The 24,592-nt window shown below is 40.4% G+C and overlaps 1 protein-coding gene across 2 annotated transcripts in view; it reads left to right on the top strand.

Annotated features, from left to right (window-relative positions):
* The window catches only part of SOBP (sine oculis binding protein homolog), a 162,267-nt gene that overhangs the window by 31,107 nt on the left and 106,568 nt on the right, over positions 1-24,592 (top strand). For both annotated transcript variants that reach the window (XM_078447182.2, XM_078447181.2), the window contains exon 4: positions 11,167-11,318. In XM_078447182.2, the coding sequence (XP_078303308.1) occupies positions 11,167-11,318 (152 nt within the window). The remainder of the gene's footprint in view (positions 1-11,166; positions 11,319-24,592) is intronic.

Here is a 24,592-nt window from a genome sequence, read left to right on the forward strand (position 1 = left end):
GACTTGGTGAATAATCAGAATGTGGGGGGTGGGAAGGAGGGAAGAAGCAGGGAAAATGCCATATTTCTGCTAGCAAGTAACTGCATGGATGGTAGAGGCAGGAATTGAGATGGGAAACACAGGAAGGGCAGATAATGCAGAGGGGTGTGTATGCAGCTTTGGACATGACAGGTTTAGATGCTGGGAGGCAGTTGGAAATGACATCTCATGAGAGGTAGCTGTGTTGATTTGGAAACCTTCACCTATGGGTGGTAACTGAAGTCACAGGAGTACATAGCTGATCAGCCCAAAGGGAGCATGTAGAGAGAAGAGAAGACTCTGAAAGATTTCTGGTTGGTGTGGCCCTCCTCCACGTTTCCTATAGCTGGGCTGTTTTGGCATGTGATGTCTCATCACATTCCTGAGTAGGGATTGTCATGGGATCCCTTTAGAGAGTCCCTCAACCATTGGTTACTCTCATTCAAGAAATCTCAATGAATATTTCAAGATGGGAAGGTGAAGAGAAAAGTAAATTATTGTTGACAATGTTCCAGCAGCTTCCCCTCGGTTCTTTGACCTCCCAGTCTCTAACACATTGATTTACCTCCCCTAAGATGGTAGTCCCATCCCGGTATGCTGTCCCAAATGCTGAGAGGTGGGACTTGGCCTGCTAGTCAGTCATATTGGGGCTGCTTATCCTCCTCTCCTTTGGGGCTGCTTATATCCCTCTCTGTGGTTACCACAAACACCTGGCTCCTGTGACTTTTGTGTGGTGATAGAGCCATGGGAGCAGGCTTGGCTTTTTCATGATCCTTGTCTATTGCACCTTGACATTTTACACTGGGAGCAGCCATGGGAAGCTTCGTGAGGACTGGGATCATATCTTTTCTTGTTCGCCAGTGTATTTCCAGCTTCTAGTATAGTGCCTGGCACAAAGTTGAGCAAATAAATGAATCTTTTGTCTACAATTAAAGTTTCCCCTCTAGGGAGATTTGTCAACCACTGTGGCGCCCATTAAGTGTAATTAATGGGACAGGCAGATTTCAGAAGAGGAAATGAGCCCTTCAGATAAATAGTAGGTGATGGCAATAATTTTCTTGCTATGATGTTCTATGTAAGGCAGCTTGACCCTTTAGTCCTAACATGCTGCTATTTGTATTTCTTGGGAGAGGATACCCCTCTATGCAGGGCAGGGGCTTGGAATTTCTTTTCCATCAGTGATGGATTTGCTGGTGCACACTTTTTGACCTTACTCCCTATTCACATACATTTGTTGGCTAGATTCTAGGGCTCAGTGAGTGGACTTCAGCCATGTAGGAGAGAGGTCCAGTGGAGAGAAAACCCATGATTGCAACATCATTGTCCCAGGGCCTCTGGATTGGTCACAGGGTCATATCCCAAGGCTCAAGAATAGGGGACAAGATTTTACTTGAGCTTCTTGTGCATGGCAACCACCTGGTAAACATGAATTCGGTATGTTAAGAGCGGTATTACTCTCCTATTGCCTTATTACTCATTTCTGCTATTGTCTCTATAGGACCTTACAGGAAAAGGGTTACCTTCTCTATATTGAATACACGTAGCACACACCACAGGACTTTGTGGCCATGGATATCTTTGTTCAGTCTGGTGGTGTTTCTTGGAGATTAGTTTTTTGAAGACTAGTAAGCATTGATCAGCACACCTAGTACTGGCCACATGGCTGCAGGCCTTGTCTTTCTGCCCAGTGCAGACAAAGCTCCTGGCAGTGGAGGACCCAATTCTGGGTGAAAGAGGAGAAACTTGCCTGATAATTGATGACCCACATGTAAGTGCTCGTGCTTCAGTGCTGATATAGGGCAGTAGAACGACACATCCCAGGGAGACTTCCTTAGAAGTCCAGGTTTGTGGATTCTCTGTGTGTGGTCAAATTGGTGAAATATAGCACATTCCATCTCCCTCTTTAAGATTCCTAGTTATACACTGGCGGTACCAAAACGTCTTAGGTAAAGGGTCTATTATTTAACTTTGTTTAGTCCAGTGTTTTCATACATATTTGACTATGGAAGTCTTTTTAAAAATAACACCCATTTAAGTATCTCCTGGGAATAATACTCAGTGGAATGTGCTTTGGGAAATGTCACATGGAGGTTTTCTTTACTCTTGAGTTCATCTGTCTTCCTTTCTTATTCCACTTTCTTAGGGTGAGTATGTAGGAAAGACAGACTCTCCACAGTGAGTACTGAGATATGGAAGTGAGGTTGTCCATGAGACTTACAAGGAGTTCCTTCACTGGCAAATCAGGGAAATTATGGGGAGATATTCAAGTTAATGTCAAGGAGCTGTAGACAGACGTGCTTAGTAGTGTCTTGTTAAAGAATCCAAGTTTAGTATGGCATTCAAGAGAGAATTACTATTTTGTGACTTTATGGGATCTCTCATTTTTTTTTTCTTTCTTTGAATGTTGGGAAAATAAGTGAGCAAGGGACACTGAAAGCAAAGCAAATGCACTGTTTAACTTTGAGGACACGATTTACTCAAAGAACTCTTTGGACTTTTCCCTGGTCGTCTTTGACTAGAAACACAGGGGGATGAATTCTCTGAAATTTGGATCATTTCTGGATGAGTTACATTCTTACCTTTTGGGAATTGATTACGTCTTCATTTCTACCATCACTCTATAGGTTCTGAACTTCATTTCCTTTCCTCTGCATCCATCCGTCCATCCATCCATCCATCCATCCATCCATCCATCCATTTATTTATAGTTTAAGCACTGCTATGTGCACAGGCAAGAGACAAGGAGCCTGCTCTCTGGTTGCTTACTGAGGCTCCTAGATATGAAATGAGATTCCAGTTTTTCTGAATTCTGATCTGCCCTGCTGGAATAACATTGTTCAGCACGTCTCTGATGCTGTCATATTCTACTAAGAAACATTCAGGGGCTCCTTATTAGCTGTGGAATAAGGATGAGCCCCATTCCTTACCCTTGTCAAACATCCTTTAAGGGATTCCTTATTCAGGCCCCACTGGCACCAATCTAATCTGTTTTTTTTTTTTTTAAAGTTTATGTATTTATTTTGGGAGAGAGCAGGGGAAGGGCAGAGAGGGAGGGAGAAAGAGTAGGCCCCGCACCGTCAGTGTGGAGCCCATCATGGGGCTTGAACTCACGAACTGTGAGACCATTACCTGAGCTGAAACCAGAGTCTGATGCCTAATTGACTGAGCCACCCAAGAGCCCCTAATGTGCTTTCTCTTCTTACAATCTTGGTTAATGGGGCAACTTCAGTTCTCCTCCCCATCACACACTTTTCTTTCTGTTCTTGGAAGCAGGGCCATGTCTTACTCAACTGAGCATTCTTGACCAGTTACCTAGTGCAGGGGCTTGGATGCAGATGTTTAATTCATTCTGGAGTCACATCTTTTAGAAATACACACACACATATGTGTGCATATATATGTATCATATGTACATGTAAAAATTAAAACTTGGCTAGAAAAGTTCCATTAGAAAATTAAAAATTAATTTAAATTCTGTAATTTTTCTGTCGTTCATTCCTTTTACTTACTGGAACCAAATTTTAGTTTTTGTATAGAAATTTCGATTTTATTTTGGGGTTAAGTCCTACTCTATTTAGAGGGACATGGACTATTTAAATTCTTGAAATCACTTCATCCAATAAATAAATAAATAAATAAATAAATTCTTGAAATCACTTCAATTTTTCTAAATGTTTATTTTTGAGAGAGAGAGAGAGAGAGAGAGAGAGAGAGAGAGAGAGAAACAAAGCTCATTTGGTGGAGGGGCAGAGAGAGAGGGAGACACAGAATCTGAAGCAGGCTCCAGGCTCTGAACTGTCAGCACGGAGCCCGATGCGGCGCTCGAACCCACGAACCGTGAGATCATGACCTGAGCCAAAGTCAGACAATTAACCAACTGAGCCACCCAGATGCCCCTCTTGAAATTACTTCAAATGATTTTATCTCCAAAAGAAAAAAATAGGAATAATTTTAGGGGCGCCTGGGTGGCTCAGTCGGTTGAGCGTCTGACTTCAGCTCAGGTCATGATCTCACAGTTTGTGAGCTTGAGCCCCACGTTGGGCTCTGTGCTGACAGCTCAGAGCCTGGAACCTGCTTCAGATTCTGTGTCTCCCTCTCTCTCTGCCCCTCCCCCACTCATGCTGTGTGTCTGTCTCAGAAATAAACATAAAAAAACAGGGATAATTTTAGGAACCATGAAGAATCATAGTTGTATGGAAACTCTATCATTTTATTGCACCTATCCTTTTAATGAGAAATAAGTGCAATAAAATTTTATTAACTCAGTCTCTATTATTTTGCAACTTTTGATAGTTCAGTTACCAAGGTGGCAGGAATTTTCAGTTGTTACTATGATACTTTTTAAAAGCGCAAACTTCTTAGGCACTTAGGAAGATCCACCCATGTGTAGATAGTTGATGTAATAATTACAAAGAATTCCCATCTATTAATTACAGAATATCTGGCAGTACAGTGATATATTTGGCAACACCTTGTCACTATTAATTCAAGTTAAGTAATTTTTAAAAAGAATAACTGTAAGTGAAGCTTTTATTAAATGTAATGGCTTTCTTCTTAAATAGTCTGAGTTAGTGAAATTTAACCAATTAACTCGGTTGTGCTTTGTATTCAAAGATAGTGGTTCTGCAGATGTCATCCATGGGAGGGGATGTGATTAAAGAAGCTGGAGCCCGGTCATCCGGACCTCTCCAAGGTGCATATAGGTAGCAGACACCTCCCTTTCCGTATGCCTCTGATTGTCAGTAATTCTAAGGAAGGCTCGTTTCCATGTAGGATGTGCCTACTTTCTATAGTTTTGTCCTCACCACACCTCATAGTTAGGGTGGGCACGACTAGGCCTTGAGTGACTGGCCCACGTCACACAGCTGGAAGGGGCCATATTAATATTTTCACCAATGTCCTATCTCTACTCCTGGCACTCTACCATACTGTGTTTCCAATAATAGTGACTTAGGTTTGCAAAGCAGTGTAATCTGTCACTCATTCACTCGAAACAAAAGTCACCCCCTCAAGACTGTAATAAGTGGATCTGCCTCTTGCCTTTCTTTTCCAGAGATCCCTGGCTGGGTGCTCTTCCTCCCACCTCCTTCAACTTCTACTGTTTTAGTTCACACCTAAAGGGCACTCTGAAGATGGTTGCTACACTGTGATTAGACAGTATGTTTTTTTGTCCACTCTTTGCTTTTGCAGCCCTCAGCTTACTCTACCTATATGCCCAGGGCTAGACTTTAGCAAAGTAGGGAATGACCAGAGGCTTCTTATACCATAGCCTCTCCTATTTCTGCCCTCCACCTCTCTCACTGGAATCTTGTCCTTAGCCCTTCTCTCCACTCTCTGTGAAAACGTGTTCTTCAGAAAGAATCACTCATTTTTTTTTTAAAAGAATCATTCATTTTAATGCATAAGTCATTATTGACAAATATATACTGAATTTTATTGCTTTTAGGGAATTTGTGTTTTAATGGGATATGTAAAATATATAGCCAAATATATTACCCTCTAATGGTAGAATTTAATTTTAGTGAGCAGTTGTGTCATAATTTTTGAAGCTAGGATATTCTTCTTGGCATCTTTGCAATTACATATGTAAGTGGTTCCTGTTTCACCCACATGGAAAGTCAATCTTATCCATGTCTTGCTGTGATTTCCCTCCTTTCTAAAGAGAGAGCTAGGAGTATTGTTTGCCTGTGGGTGGAATGACTGCTTCCTCAGATCCAGTATTGGCCCTGTCTCCTTGTTTAAGTGGCACTTGCTGGTGAAAGTGCAGAGACAATGTTTGCAGCAAATCCAAGTCTCATAGTCATAAAGAAATAAAGGCTTGCATTGTGAGCCTTTATTTTTTTAAATCAATCAACAAATATTGATTAACACTTCAGCTGTCTGCTCAAAGGCATTTTGACCTTTTTGATTTCATTTTCTTTGTGTATGAATGTGTCATGAAGCAGGGTGCTGTGTACGTAGCAGAATCTGTGACAGCGCTTAGTCCTTTTTGCAGAGGGAAGTCTGTGTGGATGGCGTGTAATCTCAACACTTAGAAAGGCTGTGGTCTCGAAAATGTAGTAGTCAAGAGCTTGGGCTCTGGAGTCAGACAGTCTGGTCTTCATCTAGGCTTTGGTGTATACTGGCTCTGTGACTTGGAACAAATTACTTACCTTCTAAACCTCATTTTCCTCATCTGTACAGTGGGGATCATGTTCGTATTTGCTGAGGGAGCAGTGGTTGTGACTAAGTTTAAATGACGAATTTGAAGAACTTTGTACTGTGCCTGCTCCCATTAAATGCTGAATAATGGCTAGCCATGATTCCTAGATTTTTCTGGGTCTCCTTGTATGTTCACTTCTACAATCCAAAGAATTGTACAGAAGCTTCTATAGGACTCTGTAGAAGCTTTTAAACTGGACTGCCTCAAAGTTTTTGCAGTTGAATTATTCCAAGAAGGGCTGCAAAGAAAGCAAACTTGAACCCTAGTTTCTTGCCTGCCTTGCAGGCCATGTCTTTATCTGCGTTTTTTTTTTTTTTTTTTTTTTTTTTAATTTAAGTTTATTTTTGAGAGAGACAGAGACAACATGAGTGGGGGAGGGGCAGAGAGAGAAGGAGACAGAATCTGAAGCAGGCTCCAGGCTCTGAGCTGTCAGCACAGAACCCGACATAGGGCTCGAATACACGAACCCATGAGATCATGACCTGAGCCAAAACCAAGAGTCAGACGCTTAACCGGCTGAGCCACCCAGGCACCCCTATATGTGTTCTTTGTATAGCTACTCTGACAAACAGATTGACAGAGGGCCAACTGTGCCATACTTTCCTTTCGAGTTGTAGAGAATACTCAGGAGTCACATCAGACTGCCTTGCAACCTGTCCCAAATATAATTCAAATATTGAAATGATTATCTGGATGTGTGCATTCCAGGAACTGTTAGAGGAAAGAAACATCACCAGGAAATACTTGATTTTTCCTTCAATCTTAGACTCCCGTGAAAGTTACAAGGGGTGGTAAATCTACAGGTTAATCACTTGGGGTCCAGCATAAGGCCTTCCTGACTTTCTTTGTGTTCTGGTCAGGTAAGCAGGTATGCATGTTCAGAGCCAATTCAAGTGCCCCTAGAATGCCACTGACCAATGGCCATCCTTATTTTTGAAAGTCACCAGATAAGGCAGTTTCTCAAACAACTTCAGCAAGGCATTCCAGAAATGCTTGATCTCATACTTCTCTGCACTATGATAAATAAATACAATTTTGATTTCATGTTAGAGTAATTAATCTGAACTTCTCCTTCTGGAATGTAAAATGGAATAATGTTCTATAGCTCTTTGAACATTAGATTGGAAATAAAATGCCCTAAACATTTTGCTTAATTAAATCCTAAAGAGGTGGTACAAACTTTTCATGATTAATAGAAGCATGCATATTTTGACTGATGCATATTTATATGATATTATCATATGAAAATTTTATCATGTTATACAAACTGTTCGCCTCGGGAATGTGACTTAATGCTATAAATATTTTGCATTTGTTGTTGCGTTGTTCATTATGAAAAGTACACAGGCTAATGGCTATAAGGAAAGATCTGTTATGCCAGTCTTCTTTGAGGTCATCTCAAGTCTCTAATGGCACAGACGTTAGCCTAAATATAAGATAGGAAGTCAGGTTCTCCCTAGTTTGAAGAAATATTAAAAAAAATTTTTTTTGGTAGCAGATCAAATTAGAAAAGCTAAAATGCTAGGGCCTTCTATTTTGCCAATGTAAAGCTTGCACATAATTACTGGGTTTCAGATTTTTAAAATGTGGTTGTTGAAATGAACATATCCCTTTGGTTTTAAGCACTTAAGAAAAGCCCTAGTTTCTAGAGGTGCAGTCATACAAATTTAGGATGGGGCACCATCTCATGTCTAGGGGCAGACTTTTGAGCTATGTTTTAGCTGAAAAATTAACTTAGATAATTACAGTTCTTAGTTTCTTAAATATGATGTTAATAAAGATGGCTTTTATAAGACCAGAGTACCTGAGATCTCTGAAAATGTCGTCTCATCTTTGGAGCACTTGCTATTGGTAGCAGTTTGATGACAGAAAAGGAGAAATCCAATGGAATTTTTCCAAAGTGTTTGCCTCTATGAAATGGAATTTTATGAGAAGCGGATGGGAATACTGAATTATTTAACAAGACAGATGCTAGCCACCATTCTAAGAGTTTTCCAACTGCCACAGAGAAAACAAAAGTGCACAATTTCTTTTGTCTCATCTTCCCATATTGTTACTTTGTAGTATAAATGATTTATAAAAATCATCTCCCTTAACATTCTACTTTTTGTTTATGTGTTAGGTCTAGTGTAAGAAAGTGTCCGTGCCTCCTCTTAGAAAATTGACGAGTGGGGCTGCCTGGCTGGGATGGAGGGGGTGGAAGGAAGCCCCAGAGAGACTGTGAGCTGCCCTTTCCCCAGCCACCTTGCTGCACCCCAGCTCGTGGAGGCCCTTTGCCCACCTTGTTACCGCTTTGTTCTCTACCGTTTTTCGTCTCAGTTTTAGTCCATTATAGTGGGCTATTTTATTTTATTCATATCCATTAAAGATCTAGGAGGAAAAATTTTAGGTTTTGTTTCCCAAACCAGACTGTTTAAAGGAAGGAACCTCAAGGGGAAGCTGATGGTTGTTCTAAAACAGGTCCTTGGGAAGTGGGGTCTCCTTTTTGAACTCTGAGGCCAAATAATTTCCCCCATAAAATGCTTTTTTCCTTACAGATTTCACCAGAATCAAACTTACTGCCAATGGATCACTTGGGAGAGTTCTGCTATATCATCTTCTTTTTTAGGACTTTAAGATTTTAAAGCAGCTAATCGAGAAGAATAGAAACTCGCAGTTCAAATTAGTTTAGTAATGACAGATAATTATTTTTAAAATGTACTATTTCTAATCTAATTAAAAAAATCTCCTCCATACTCTGAGATAAATTGTTCAGTCTAAATTCAGATAAATTTGTGTCTATGACATTTCATGTCTATAGACATTTCATGTAAAATGTCTATATGTAAACAGATACCGTATTAGAAACCATATAAAATATAAACAAAGCTTTCTTGAATAGAACAAACTGTTAAATGCAGTAATCGTATGACATTTGAATTCATGTTATGTCTCCATTTAAAGAAAGTTATGTTATCAAAAATGTTTGGCTCATATCAAAGGTCATTTTTACACTGTCTTATTTGATAACTAACAATAGATCACGTTCTGTAATTTGTGGGAAAAAAAGTGGTCATTAAAATGACAATATTTATTCCATTAAGGTAAATAAAATGCTGCACGTAGTTCTGAGTGATGATACTCAGGGGGAAAAGAGCCGTATCACTGCACTACAAATTAGTTTGCTTCTAATTTTGCAGGCTGATGACCACACTGCCTCAAACCAAATCTTTTCCCTGGAAATGGAATGATTGCATGACAGACTCTATGAACCATGAATATGTCAACAACTCATGGACCAGGCCTTGCTTAGCAATTAGTCTTTGGGGGATTTTATTCAGAAATCAGACAACCCTATACCAGAGCTTGTTGGGGATTTTGTGATTACCATTCATGTCGGGAGCATGAGTCTGGGATAGTAAAAAAAAAAAAAAAAAAAAAAATCCGTGAAGGAAGAAAAAATGTAGCTAATAGTGGCAGTCAGTCATATGTACACACATTGTCAATGGGGAGGACCAGAAAACTCAAGATATAGCAAAAGCCCCCCTAGGAGGCAGCAAGAAAATATTTCTTAGACTTCTTTTTTTTCTTATTATTATTTTTAATATTTATTTTTGGGAGAGAGACCGAGCGTGAGCAGGGGAGGGACAGAGAGAGGGAGACACAGACTCCGAAGCAGGCTCCAGGCTCTGAGCTGTCAGCACAGAGCCTGACACAGAGCTCGAACGCATGAACCATGAGATCGTGACCTGAGCCAAAGTCGGACGCTCTACCCACTGAGCCACCCAGGCGCCCCAAAAATATTTCTTAGACTTCTAATTAAAGTCTCCTTTTATTCTCCCCAAACAGGCCAGTATTTCTCAGACTTCAGTCATTTGAATATCACCATCACATTTTTGTTGTAACTCTTATCACCTGCATTATGATTTACTCAATGCATTTTATTAACTGACTCACTTTTTAAAAAGCCTGTCTTTGTTTTGAGCAGTCATATTGGTGATAGCATGGGCTTGTCTTGCTAGTTAAATTTGTTTTCTTCTCTCACAAAGGAAAAGATACACAGTATTTTAATTGTTGAAAATATTTGCATACCACTTACCATCATTCTGAGCATCTCCATGACACGGGTGGCAGGGCCCACAGGAGCTGCAAGGACCACCAGTCTAGCTGAGAATCATCTTTGTGGCTGTGTGACCTCAGGTCTCATGGCTGACACCTCCATTACCATCCCTTCTTCCCAGGACACGAGCTACATCACTTGGAAAGAATTTAAATCAGGCCTGTGCCTCCCTGAGGACACCCATGCAGGAAGGTTTTGTCGTAGGAGACTGCTGAGTGAGCCAGGCTAGTGCCTTTTCATCAGCAGAATCTGGCCACTCACCTCCTTCCTTTTTTGACTAGCCACATCACTTGGGAATCATTATATTGCAAGGGTAAATAACACCCTATATCATGTAACAGTAATAAGGAACATGCCAAGATTGAGCCTGGTTCCTGGCTATCAAGGTTCACACTGGGGCCTCACATCTGTAGGTTAGCACTGGCTGTCCCACCTAGTGTGGATCCTGTAGGCTTTCAGCAGTACCTTTGAAGAAACGGGTCATTTTATAAGCTTCATTAGTACTGAGCCTGCTTTAAGCAGGTAGAATATGCATTTTTAGCAGGCTAAGACGTCCTAGGAACCCTCCTCCTTGCTGTGCATTCATGCTCTGTGCTCTGGATTTTAAGTAAATGATTAAATGGTGTCTTTTGGAAACTTAGGAGCCACCCCTCCCCCCCCCCCCAAAAAAAAAGCAAGCACTGAGTCCTCCTATCAAGAGCTGGCTATCCTGCCTTTGAGGTCAGAGCGTGGTGAGGCGTAGAAGTTAAAATTAGACTTCAAGTAGCTCTGTCAGGTTGAGGGTGTGTCTAAGTTTGAAGGGATGTTTGCTTCTGATATGAACATTTTTCTTATACTTTTATTATAGAAGATGATGTGTCAAATGTACAAATAATGTGTGCCTGGTGCCAGAAAGTGGGAATCAAGCGCTATTCCCTGAGTATGGGAAGTGAGGTGAAAAGCTTCTGCAGCGAGAAGTGCTTTGCGGCCTGCCGACGAGCCTACTTCAAGAGAAATAAGGTAAGAGCACGTAGAGAGAGGCGGCTCTGCAGGCCTCGCCAGCCCACGTGCGCATGTGCCTCTTAGCTTCTAGCTGAAAACACTGTGCACATTTTTCTTTTATTTTTTCTGTTTTGTCTGTTCTCTTTTTCTGCCATACTTAACCTTTTGGAATAAGGAATCAACCCCCTTCCAATGTGTAACCTGTTCTTCAGTTCCTCTGTTTTGATGTTTGAATTCTGAGAGGGTGACTGAGAATCTGATGAGGAGGGACACGGTGATCACAGCTGCCATCCTAAGTGACAGTGTCTCTCCAGCAGTAGAATCTATAGACTAGAGTCCATGAAAGATAAGTGGTAGCGATTCCTTATAAAGGCTGAGAAACTAGCCACAGAAGTGTGGCCAGAAAGCTTTAGTCCACACAGTTTAATATTTGTACCCAATGGTAATATTGCTCTGGCTCGCTCTAAAATCTGATTCGCAAATTCTAATCAAGAAAAACGTCAAGTCTCTCTTGACACCTTATATTCAAGTTGATTGATATTGAGAAAAGTGAAATAATGAATACCTGAACCAGCATTGCTCACACAGCCAAGCATTTCTGAGCAGCATGGTGGGTGAACACAGGAACAGCCATAGTTACCAGTTTTTGTTTTGTTTTGTTTTAAGACATCTTAGATCTGAAAATATCCTTAAAGAATAGTATTAGCCACCATTGATGAGAAGTGGAATGCATGTTTTTACAATCTCACACACACATACACACACAGCTAGTTTCTTAATCTTTAAAGAACCGCTGTAGCATTTCGCCACCAATTACTGAAGTCAATTGCTAGTTCTTGATTATTTTTCATTGATCTGTAAAGCTACCATAATTCATAAAATTGTCCACTTTTTTCTAAGCATTTCCATTTCCATAATACAAGATCACGATCTGTCTTTTCTTGAAGCAAACAATTATTATTTTTTTTAAGTCTGATATTTGCAATCCTGAAATGCTAATCTTGGGTTCACTGCATTGCAAGAAGCACCGTTGCAGCAAATTATCTCCTGCAAATTTGGGTCACATCATTCTGCCAAAAAACATAATGCTGAAAGAATTAGGCTGCAGGATTCAGCGGGGTGGAATTTTAGTAGCAGTCTCTAAGAATTAGGCTCATAATCTTCACTGGAACAGGGAGGCAAGTAAGGAAATTGTTTGGAATTCTTTTGGGACAGTCAACAGTCGAGTTCATTTTCCCTTGGGAGGGGCCAGTGAGACTCCAGAGGAGGGTGGCTAGAGCCTTGCATGAGACACGTTTTGTTTTAATATAGGAGGATTAAAATGATCTCTGAGACCCTGGGGCTCCTGTTCTGAGCGCTGAGCACTGGGGTAACAATCACAGGAGTGGACCCAGTGCTTTCATCTTCAAAGCCCTACTTACCACAACAAAATACTTTGCACTCCATCCCAGAAGATGGCTAGAGAACAGGATTTTTTGTCTTTCTATGATTCTGAAGGATTATGGGTCTGGATCTTGATGGACCGCCTGTAGCGAGCAAAATCAAGCAAGATGAATTTGTCACAATTCTGGCGATACATGTTACATTTTGCAAAGCTGTTTTGCTTTAGTAAGCCTTTAAAATAGCCCAGAATACCAAATTTGTACATATAATACCATATATAAAAATTTATGTTATTAAAAAATAACATGTAATATTCCATCGTTATAAAGTTTAAGGTCAAACTGAATTTAAACTTCCGGAGCATACTGTTTTAAAAATATGGATAACTGGGAGCCGAGATAAGAATTAGTATTTGGAATACTTACAGCAGGTGAAATCAGCAGGGGGAGGGGGACCATTACCTTTCACTTCCTGCAGGGAGTTATTGGGGTAGGTCTTTGAACATTCTGCAAAAGCTGGGAGTCACAGTGGCTTGAAGTTTAGCCAGTGACTTTGACAGCTGATCCCAGCAGCCCATTAGTGTATATACAATACCTGTCTTCTCTGTGATCTTCGTGCTTATTTATATATTCCAAAGCTCTGCCACCCTATACCTTCTCATTTTTCAAATAGGGGAATAGACTGGTCACATTGCTTGCTGGATTCCTTTTTTTTTTTTTTAATTTTAAGAGTGTTATCTCTGCAACAATATCCTATTGTATTACAATAAACATGTACAGCTGCTGCATTTCTGTTAACTGATAGGATTTTGTGGTCATTTCATTTAGAGCTTGGGTTTCCTAATGGATTGTATTCGATACCAGTCTCCATCCTGCCATTTCTAAGAACTGCTGTAATAAGCCCCAGGGTGTTCCTCACTGAAGAAAATAGCAAATAGCTACTTCTTTTCTTGTGTCATTTAACAGAGTCTTTAGTCCTCATTATTAAAATTGTGGACTTTCTTAATCTTAGAAAAATGGCAAAATTCTTCCCATTCTGACATAGAAGATTTTCTGGCTGAATTCTACACTAAATTTTAAATATTCAGAAGTGGATGGAAAGCAGTGTGAATAATATGTGTGTAGAAGAGAAATTTGCCTTAGATATAATGTAGGTTTAAAAAAACATGTAAAGTTAACTATGCTGTAAATTATGCTTTATAATGACATCCCGCTTCTTGGTGGATAGCATGCTGGGATCTAAAAATGGCCTCTAAGTTGAACCCAAATTGCATGCATAACTTTACAAAGAAAAATCCTAGTAGAAAAGGTAGCTAATTAGGAGCAGTATTCAGCTGACCTCTGTTTTGTGTCTGAGCAGCACCTGCATTTGTGAATGTAAATTGGACAGCTGTGCCTGTGGCTCCCCTGCTCTCCTCTTCACAAATGCTTGGGTATGGAGGCAGGAATTGATTCGCTGCTAAAAACAAGCACAAAAATAGCCCAACTCTCAAAATGAAGGCCCACTGAAAATTGGCTCTTTAAATTTCATTTGCTCCTCCACCCTTCCTTTCTCTTTGGGTCTCTACGTCTTTTTGATGGAGTAGGTTAAGAATGTCACATCTGTCTCTCACAAAACTCTGGCCCTAGAAAGGAAGGTGGGGTAGACTGAAGCCAAGTTAACCCTTTATGGCACGTAGTTTATATTTTCAAACCGAACTTAAAATTTTATTTGAAGAGTTGTGTGGATTGCCACACTTATGTAGGCTTTCTTCGAAATGTTTCTGTTAAGAGGGGATTGTGAGTCACAGCTGTGTTCGTTTAAGGAGCCTAACTACTAGCTTATACATCCCAGGGTGTTGGCTCTAAGAAGTGATAGTGTTAATCCATAATTATATTTTGTAGAATCCTTATCCCCAACAGTCTCAATTGCTGGCTCAAAAGGTTTTGAAACAGTGGGTAAGAAAAATACCTTTGTAGTCTATGGGCATTGGCTGAACAATGGTATGTCAATCTCATTACTTGATGCACTAGAGACTTTTCAGGGAACTAAGAGCTTGCTCTTTTCCCAGCCCCTTTTTGAGGCCACGAGTAGAGAAGGACTTGAGAACATTTCTAGCCTAGTGATTCTCCCAGGAGTTGGAAAGTTGCAGAGGTGTCTTAGTAGTTTTGCAAGGGATGCTGAAGGGTTTTGTCTAGCAAATACCAGTTTTACTTTGCACAATAACGGACATTTAAAAATATTCTTTCCTAAGGGAGTAATGCCTTATAATCATGATCCCTTTAAAAATGAGAATAATAAACAAGACCACAAATATAGTCATTTTCAAATAGCCCGTGTTTGGTCTTTTTCCTTCTGCTTGGGAAATATCTTACTGTCTAAACTAACGTCCATTAGGAGATAAATCAAGCAGGAGATAAAAACTCAAGACAAATGGCCAATGCAGGCAGTGTAAATGATTATTTTCTTTCTTTGTTAAGATCCGAAATTTATAGTGTTCTTTATGGATTCCTGACATTGATACTTTAGTAACAGGCACAATTTGCTAAAAACACCAAAGTTTTGCCTCCTTGTTCTAGTTTTTCCATAACTTGAAACAAGAATAGATGGAAATACTTCTTCAATATCATAACGTTGCTATTCCCCAACAGATCTCAGTGGGAAGAAAGCTGTGTAAATAAGAGATAATAAGGATGCATTAAAAGTAAAAAGATTATATAGACAGAAACAACATTTTGCAAATGATGTCATTAAATTGCTAACAATCATGATAATAATAAGCATTTAATGAGGGGAATATTGCATAATAAAGCATTTACTTCACTTTCAAATGATTTCCCTGAATTCACAGCAATCTCTTCTTAGAAGAGATCTCTTTTGGAAAACCCATCACTAATTAGCATGTACCATCATATTATTTGAAGTTACATTTTATTTAGACTACAATAGTCCCCCTACCCCCAGTGGATGATTGAAACCATGGATACCCCCAGGGGTAGTCCCCCTACCCCCAGTGGATGATTGAAACCATGGATAGTACCAAACCCTATATATACTATGTTTTTACCTATACATACATACCTGTGGTAAAGTTTAATTTATAAATTAGACACAGTAAGAGATTAACAATAACTAGTAATGAAATAGAACAGTTATAACAACATACTGTAATAAAACTTTTGTGAATGTGGATTCACTCTCAAAATATCTCTACTGTACTGACCTTTCTTCTGGTGATGCTGTGAGATGTAGGCATTGTCATGTAGCATTAGGGTCCTACTGGTCTTCTGACGATAAATCAGGAAGATCATCTGCTTCCAGACCACAGTGTGCTATGAATAACTGAAACTATGGAAAGTGAACCATAGATAAGGGAGACTGCTGTATTGGTATTTTTATTAAACATAAAGATATCTTGGAAAAGATTCTGTTTCAGACTTAATTATCGAACCTACTAGTGCAGAAGAAATGTGGAACAGTTGCCCTGATCATCTACTGATTAACCTGTCTCCTTTGTTCCCTTTAAGCACCGGCAGGATTTAATTTGCAAAATGGCTATCATTCATGAGGGTTTGGGGAAGGACATTAAGAAATTATTTGTAATTAATGTTCTCTGACTGCCTGAAGCTCAGGCCACAGACGTGCTTTTGTCAGGTGCTTGCGAATATTCTTGATCGACAAGTAAATGTGCCAAAGGAGGACCAGGGTTTTTTCTTACAGATTCACCTTGTTTTTAGGGGAGCCAGTGAACCTTTGGAATGATTGCTTTGGTTCTGCCGTGTCTGCTGGAACTGTGCCACAATCCTGTTGTCCACTGCCTGCATGTAGAGTGGCCGCCTACTGCATGTAGAGTAGGACTTTGGTCTGCAGGCCAGTGGCTGAGTTCCCCTTTCAGTCATGGCAAACAGGGGTGTACCTCAGAAAGCTCTAGGCAAAGAACAACAAACCCAACTGTTTTCTTGTTCTCTGGTATTTTGAAATATGGAATGGAATATTGATGAGCTGCTATAAGTGAGAACCTATGAAAAGGGTATAACAGAGGAGGGGGAAGGTGTTGGCCCTTTGGGGTTCCAGCAGGAGAATTCTGACCAGCCAAGTTAGACGTAGGTCAAAGTACAGTGAAGCCTGGGCTCTTAGAAGAAGCCAGAAACGGGTCCAGGGCAGAGCTTCTGCAGGCTGGGTGGGACACAGTGCCCTAGGAAGCCATCAGAAGCCTTGGGGAGAGGCGTTTGATCTTCATGTTTATCAGAACACTTGAACACCCCTTGAGAAATGCTGGTTTAAGGGATACCTGGAACACAAACAGAATGGGGCAAGTGAGTTTCTACTGAAAGGAATAGCACTCTCTTCTAGTTTTTAATGGGCTACATTTTGGAGGTTGTGGGGAAAACAGAGGAATAGTTCTGATCTATTATCCAGAATGGATGTCAACTTCTGAATAACATTAGATATTGTAGACGAAATATGAAGAGATGATTAAAACTCCAAATAGCTTCAAGCCCCATTCTTTGTTCAACATTTGGTTTCAATGAACAGAAGGAAGAAGGGGGGGGGGGGCGTTATAGATCTGAATCTGATCACCCAGGGATCAATACACAGGGCTATTGACATATGCTTGAATGTTGATTTTCAGACACAGTCAGTGTCTCGCCAACCTTCTAGTGATAGCTAATGCTATACACTTAAATCAAGTTTTTCTCATCTGAACCACCGGTAATTATCCAATCCATCTCAAAGGCACGCTCTCTTTTAACATTAACCACAGTGTCAGATTGCATCAGCTACATTGTGTTCTGGTGACTGCGGCTGCAGAGTGATGAATGCGTGTGCTTTGAGTTCATAGTCCGGCTGTCTGGTTGGACAGTGGGCAGTTCAGGAAACAAATGATCGGGAAGAGTTCTAGTTATTTGGGACATGCTTTCTCCTTATCGATCCAGTCACTTGTATTGCCAACTTTCTCACCTTGCTGCTAGCCGTGTTCAGGTTTATCAGAGAACAGGCATTTAAAGAATTATCTAATGGGCCATTTTGATATGCTTCTCCCATTGTAAGCTACATCCAGCACTCTTTGTGCCAGATTTTAAAAGGAAGGTGTCATGAGACCTTATTAATAAAGACCACAGGAGGGAGAAGTTTCTAAGAGTTCTTAGTGCACTATCCAGAGAAACCAAGAAAGAATGATTATGCATTTCCTAGGATTGTAGTTATGCTGTTAATTCAGATGCCTTGTTAAAAATGTTAACTATCCATTGGGGCACCTGGGTGGCTCAGTCGGTTGTGTACAACTCTTGATCTCAGTCTTGATCAGAGTCATGAGTTTGGGCCCCACGTTGGACTCCACACTAGGTGAAAAGCCTACTTAAAAAAAAAAAAAAAAAAAAAAGACCGTGGGGCGCTTGGGTGGCTCGGTCAGTCGAGCGTCTGACTTTGGCTCAGGTCATGATCTCGCAGTTCGTGAGTTTGAGCCCTGCGTCGGGCTCTGTGCTGACAGCTCAGAGTCTGGAGCCTGCTTCGGATTCTGTGTCTCCCTCTCTCTGCCCCTTCGCCGCTCATGCTCTGTCTCTCTCTGTCTCTCAAAAATGAATAAACGTTAAAAAAAAAATGTTAAGGTAGTACGTTGAATTCAGGATTTTTCTTATACGCTTTTGCAAAGTCTGGTCACAAAACCTAGTACACTCAAGACGGCCATATGCAAGAGATGCAGGCTGTTGTTATTTTTATTTCTCTCCCGTCTTGGTACCTCTGGATAGCTTCTGTACGCACAAGCAAAAGTGTGAACTGGGCGAGCCATGTGTAATTATCTGTTCCTTGAGCTCTTTGTTCATTCTATCACAGATTAGAATGGAATAAAGAAAAGCTTGTTGTAGATGGCCGGTTAATTTCTGCCCCAGCAGTTCAGGCAGAGAATTGGAAATTCCCTACGTTACAATCCACTCTCAGGGTGGCCATGCACACAGCAGAATCTAATGTCTACTGACAGACTGCCTTCGGAGGTTACAAACGTCAATCTATTGCATTCTCCGTAAATGCAGGCCATGGGCCAGCACTGGGCACTACTACAAGCACAAGAAGGCAGATCAATGGTTTAATGAATCCATAAAAGATGCTTGAACTCTGCTGCAATTTACTGAACACTCTGGTTAAATGAAACTCCTGTAGTCTTTAACAAAGAAAGAGATAATCAATGGCTGGGGATGGAAGCCAATGTCCAGTAATCACAACCTCCCAGAATTTGTGCTGTTGTTTCATTGCTACCAGAGGGTTAGCCAGATCCAGGCTCTAAGGCTTACTGCTTATATATTAATATTTTCCTTAATGTTTGATCTGCATTTAACTCAGATGATATAATTGTAGAGTGCTTCTTCTGTAAGGACTATTTTTTTTTAATGTTTATTTATTTTTGAGAGAGAGGGAGAGAGAGACAGAGTGTGACCAAGGGAGGGAGGGCAGAGAGAGGAAGACACAGAATCCGAAGCAGGCTCCAGGCTCCGAGCTGTCAGCAGAGAGCCCGATGTGGGGCTCAAACTCACAAACCATGAGATCATGACCTGAGCTGAAGTCGGACACTTAACTGACTGAGCCACTCAGGCACCCCTGTAAGGACTATTTTTAAAACCTATGGAATATTATTTACATGACATTTTTTTTAAGTAATAAGATTAAGCTCCAGAATTATATTATTCTAACATGTAGTGTCTTTGTAAGGTATCCCCATGATGAAAAGTAAATAGGGAAATAAAATCCATTCATGATTAAGTCCTCAGAATGTCAAATTACATAGCGTTGGAGAGCCCTGATTAATCCTTCCATGGTAAAATATTCCTCATTAGTTTGCTATGGCTAAGGGTTAACCACTCCTATTATAAATTCAGACATTAATGTATTTTCTGCTTAATTCATCTTCTAATAGAAGAAAATATAGTTAGTAGATAGGAATTTTTTACTTCTAAATGTGCCTTGGAAACATTACACTGATTTATGAGAGGGCTTTGGAGACATGTAGGAGAACTCCTTCATAAATATGTTAAAATGAATTTAAAAGTATTTAACTACGTTTGATTGTAGAAAAACAACTGCTTTGACTTTGAAATGATTATTTTTTTTCCCACAGAGATAGTAGAATTTATAACATAAATCAAAGATTTGCATCTGCTTTTTGTCATACAAATTTAAGCTTTCTTATTGTTTTACTTTCTTGATTAGCTAATTAGCATTATGAGAACTGGATACTACCCCACTAAGTGTATTTTGGGGATTCCGCGGGTAATAGGAATTTTGAGGTGTGACCATTGCCAGCCAGCTTCACAGGCCATTTGCCAAACATTCTAGGATCAAGTGGTGATTTCTACATGGATCCAAATAAGTGATATATTATCTTATAATCTGTTTTGATAGAATAAATTAATATTATCTTAAATAGGGTGAGCAGTTCTAAGACTGCACATCTAATACTTTGTTATAAGACCAATCTTTGAAGGCCCTGATACTTTCTGTGATCATCTGTAGGATTAAATTTTTTATAAGTTGGAGAAATTTAAATTGTTGCTGTCAAAGGACTTAAGGACACAGAGACCCAGGGGTAGGTAAGATAAAGCTGGGCAAATAGACATTTGTGACAACACAGAAAGGCCTAGAGGGTATTAGGCCAAGTGAAACAAGTCAGACAGAGAAAGACAAATACCGTATGATTTCATTTATCTGTGGAATCTAAAAAACAAATGAATAAACAAACAAAAAGTGGAATCAGGCCTATACATGCAGAGAACAAACTGATGGTTTCCAGAGGGGAGAGGGGTTGAGGGATGGGCAAAATGGGTGAAGGGGAGTGGGAGATACAGTCTTCCAGTTACGGACTGGATAAGAGGTACAGCATAGGGAATATAGTCAATGGTATTGTAATAGTGTTGTATGGTGAGGGATGGTAGCTACACTTGTGGTGAGCAGAGCATAAAGGTGTAAACTTGTGGAATCCCTGTGTTGTACGTCCGATAAAGGTATAGATATAGACTTGTAGAGTTGCTACCCAAGCTAACATTGTGTGTCAACTACACTTAAAAGAAATACTCAAAACTAACATTGTGTGTCAATTATACTTAGAAAAAAAATACAGAGGACAAACTGGTGATGGATTGGGGGGGGCGGGTAGGGATGGGCAAAATAGGTGAAGGGGATTAAGAAGTACAAACTTCCAGTTATACAATTAAGTCACAAGGATGTAAATTATAGCATAGAGAATATATCAATAATATTGTAATAACTTTGTATGGTGACAGGTGGTAACTAGACTTATGGTGATCATTGCATAATGTATATAAATGTTGAATCTCTATGTTGGACACCTGAAATATAATATTGTGTGTCAAGTATATTTTAATTTAAAAAAAGAAAAAAGAAAAAAGGTAGGGGGGAAGCTGGGCAAATACTTAAAGACAAGAGGGATTTGCCTAGCAGGAGACAAGTGCCTCTGTGTTGCTTTTTTTGTTTGCTTTTAGCCAATATTAAAAAAAAAATTGTTATTTATTCATCCACTTATTTTATTTTTATTTTTTTATTTTATTTTATTTTAATTTTTTAAAATTTATTTCTGAGACAGAGAGAGACAGAGCATGAATGGGGGAGGGGCAGAGAGAGAGGGAGACACAGAATCAGAAGCAGGCTCCAGGCTCTGAGCTGTCAGCACAGAGCCCAACGTGGGTCTCCAGCTCACAAACTGTGAGATCATGACCTGAGCCGAAGTTGGTCGTTCAACCGACTGAGCCACCCAGGCGCCCCAATCCATCCACTTATTTAAAAAAAAAAAAGATATACTGAGTCTCTATAATGTGCTAGGCACTCTTTTGCGTTTGGTGGATACATTATTAAACAAGAGAAAAGTCCTTGCCTTAAAGGAACTTACATTCTGTTCTCTAAGGGAGATAGATAATATACCAGTTAAGAATATGTATGTCTGTAACAGAATTTCAGGTTGTGAGTGACAAATGCTATGAAGAAAAAGCAGGGTGAGGAGATGGATAGTGACGGGGTGCTGTTTTACATCTAGTGGTTACAGAAGACATCCTTGAGGAGGTGATGTGTGGGTAGGGACAGAATGAAGTGATAGGGCTGTCACGAGAAGAGCTTGACGCAGATAGTTTTGGAGAGGAGGGGGAGCAAGTGAAAGGAAGGGAACAGGCTTGGTGTTTTTGAACAGCAGCAAGAAGGCCATATTGTCTAGAGTTGAACGGTCAAGGTGGTTAGGGGCCAGATCATGTAGGGCTCAGAGGTACTAGTTTGGATTTTATTCTAAGTTTGATAGCAGCTGTTGGAAGGTGTTGAGCAGGATGTGTGACATGATCTAATCTTCACTGTTGATTGGATCTCTGTTAAGGAAGTAATACATTTAAGATTCTGGATGTAGAGAGGATTTGGAGAGTAGGAAAGCAATAGCATTCCCATGAAGCTGGGTGTGTCTGGCAACAGAAAACTAGAAGTGTCATATTCACTGAATTATTCACTAGGAGTTATGAAACATTTCCCAGTAGCAAAAAGTGTGTTGAACCAGTTTAGGGCTTTCTTTCTTTCTTTTTTTCTTCCTTTCTTTTTTTTTTTTTTTGAAAGTGTGGGAAGAAATGAATCAAGGATGGATATTGTTGGTTAAATGTTCTGACACAGAGACTTTTTTTCTATAGAGTAGAAACCAAGGCTTGGTCACATACCTATGGCATCCACAGGTATCTACACCCTCATTAGAAGTAGTGTGAACAGGGGCGCCTGGGTGGCTCAGTCGGTTAAGCGGCCGACTTCGGCTCAGGTCATGATCTCACGGTCCGTGAGTTCGAGCCCCGCATCGGGCTCTGTGCTGACAGCTCAGAGCCTGGAGCCTGCTTCAGATTCTGTGTCTCCCTCTCTCTCTGACCCTCCCCCGTTCATGCTCTGTCTCTCTCTGTCTCAAAAATAAATAAAACGTTAAAAAAAAAAAAAAAAGAAGTAGTGTGAAGAAGGGAGGCCTGGGTGGTTCAGTTGGTTAAGCACCTGACTCTCGGTTTCAGCTCAGGTCATGATCTCATGGCTTCCTAGGTTCGAGCCCCTAGCACAGAGTCTGCTTGGGATTCTCTCTCTCCCTCTCTTGCTGCCCCTCCCCCATGCGTGCTGGCTCTGTCTCTCTCAAAATAAATAAACTTAAAAAAAAAAAGTAGTAGTGTGAAGGAAAGGCGATGGTAACTTTGAAGGGACCATCTTTGGGTAAAGGAAGTGTTTTGAAGTGTTTTATTCTAAGAGTAGACCTAATTTGGTGATAGTTATAGGATGTACCAGGATTTTTAATGCAAGTAACAGAAGACCCAACTCAAACTGGTTGAGACAATAAAAAACATCTTTTATCTGGTGGAATTCAAATCAGATGCCTCAGATAGGTTGATCCTGTAGTGCAGGATCGTTCATTTCTTTCTGTCTTTGTACTTTTGTATATGGAGTGTTGGCTATCCTCCGAGGCAAGCTCCCCAGAGGTCATGGAATGGCTGCCAGCAGCAATCTGGCCTATATTGTTTCCTTTTTCATATCCAGTCGAAGACAGAGTGCCTGTGTCCTAGCATTCATTCCAAGCAAGAGTCTTGAAATTCACACTCGTTGTTTATGCTTAGGTCACATGCGCATGCCTGGACTGAGACTATGACCAGAGCAATGGATATTCTGGATTATCTTGAGCCAGTCAGGGCTTTTCTCTGATGTTAGAGTTAGTCTCATTTTCCTCTAAAGGCCATGGGAGGCTGCATGGGGAAGGGTAGCTACCAGAATGAAAATCTGGAAGCTGTTAAAAGAGGGAATGGGTCAGAATGATGGGTGATGGTAGGTGCCAGCAGATGTCCACAAGAGAGAAGGAGAAATGATCTCATGAAGTTATGTCATGAGGTTACATTCTGTACATAATGAATAGGTCATGCCCATCTACTCTTATCATGTGGAAGAAGGAATCCGAAATCCAACTATGGATTGAGAGATAAAAATGCAGTTAACATTCATCATAGGACACTTAGATGAACTACTTCTAATCTAGCACCAGCTGCTGGGAAAACCTGATTATTAGGATGTTGGCTTTAGTACTAGGACCAAAGTGCTGACTTTTTCTATTCTTTTTGGACTCCAAAGAATGTGTGATTACATAGAACTAAGAGAAAGGGATTGTGGTTATCTGTTAAGATAAGCTTATTTATGAAGAGGAACAATGGTGTATTTAGAGCAGCAGAGAGCACAGTAAGTAGTTTCATCAGTGTGGGTTACCTGGGAGATGCTGGCCAAGGACCATACTAGATATGGGAAGGCAGATATCTGAGACTACATGAGGCCACTGTTACTCATCAGGAGTTAGCCTGCCCACCCATATATTTAAGCTTTCTCTGTGGCTGAAAAGTGTGCCTGGCAAACAGAAGGGAGTGGGGAGTATTCAGACAAATTGTGATTTAGTCTGAGGTTGAATCTGTCAAAGTCAGGTAGCTGAGGATGAGAGAGCTTGAAGGCTACAGCTTTCAAGTTACTAATTTGTCTCTTTATTAAATATTTCTTGAGCAGCTACTATGTGGCAGGCACTGTGCTAGTCATTGGAGTTCTAATAGGTGACAACAAGAACCTGGTTCCTGCCCTCATGAAGCTTATGGCTCAGAGGAAGGCAGACATTGATTTACATAATAACACAAATGTGAAATTTCTGTTGTGGCAAATGCTGTGATAGTGTTGGCATAGTGCTGTGAGAGCCTCTAAAGGGGAGATTTGATTAGTCAGGAGATCTGGAAGCTTCCCTGAGGAGGTAGTGCTTGAACTGAAATCTGAAAGATGCTGAGATAGGAAGGTGGGGAAACAGGGAGGGAAGAGCTTATTGGGATGAGGGCACAGCAGCATGAGTTTGAATCCTGGCCCTGATTTGCTACTTTGCTAACTTCAAATCCTTTTGATGGAAT

This window comes from Panthera onca, chromosome B2 (assembly GCF_046562875.1).
Source record: "Panthera onca isolate mPanOnc1 chromosome B2, mPanOnc1 haplotype 2, whole genome shotgun sequence".
NCBI lineage: Eukaryota > Metazoa > Chordata > Mammalia > Carnivora > Felidae > Panthera > Panthera onca.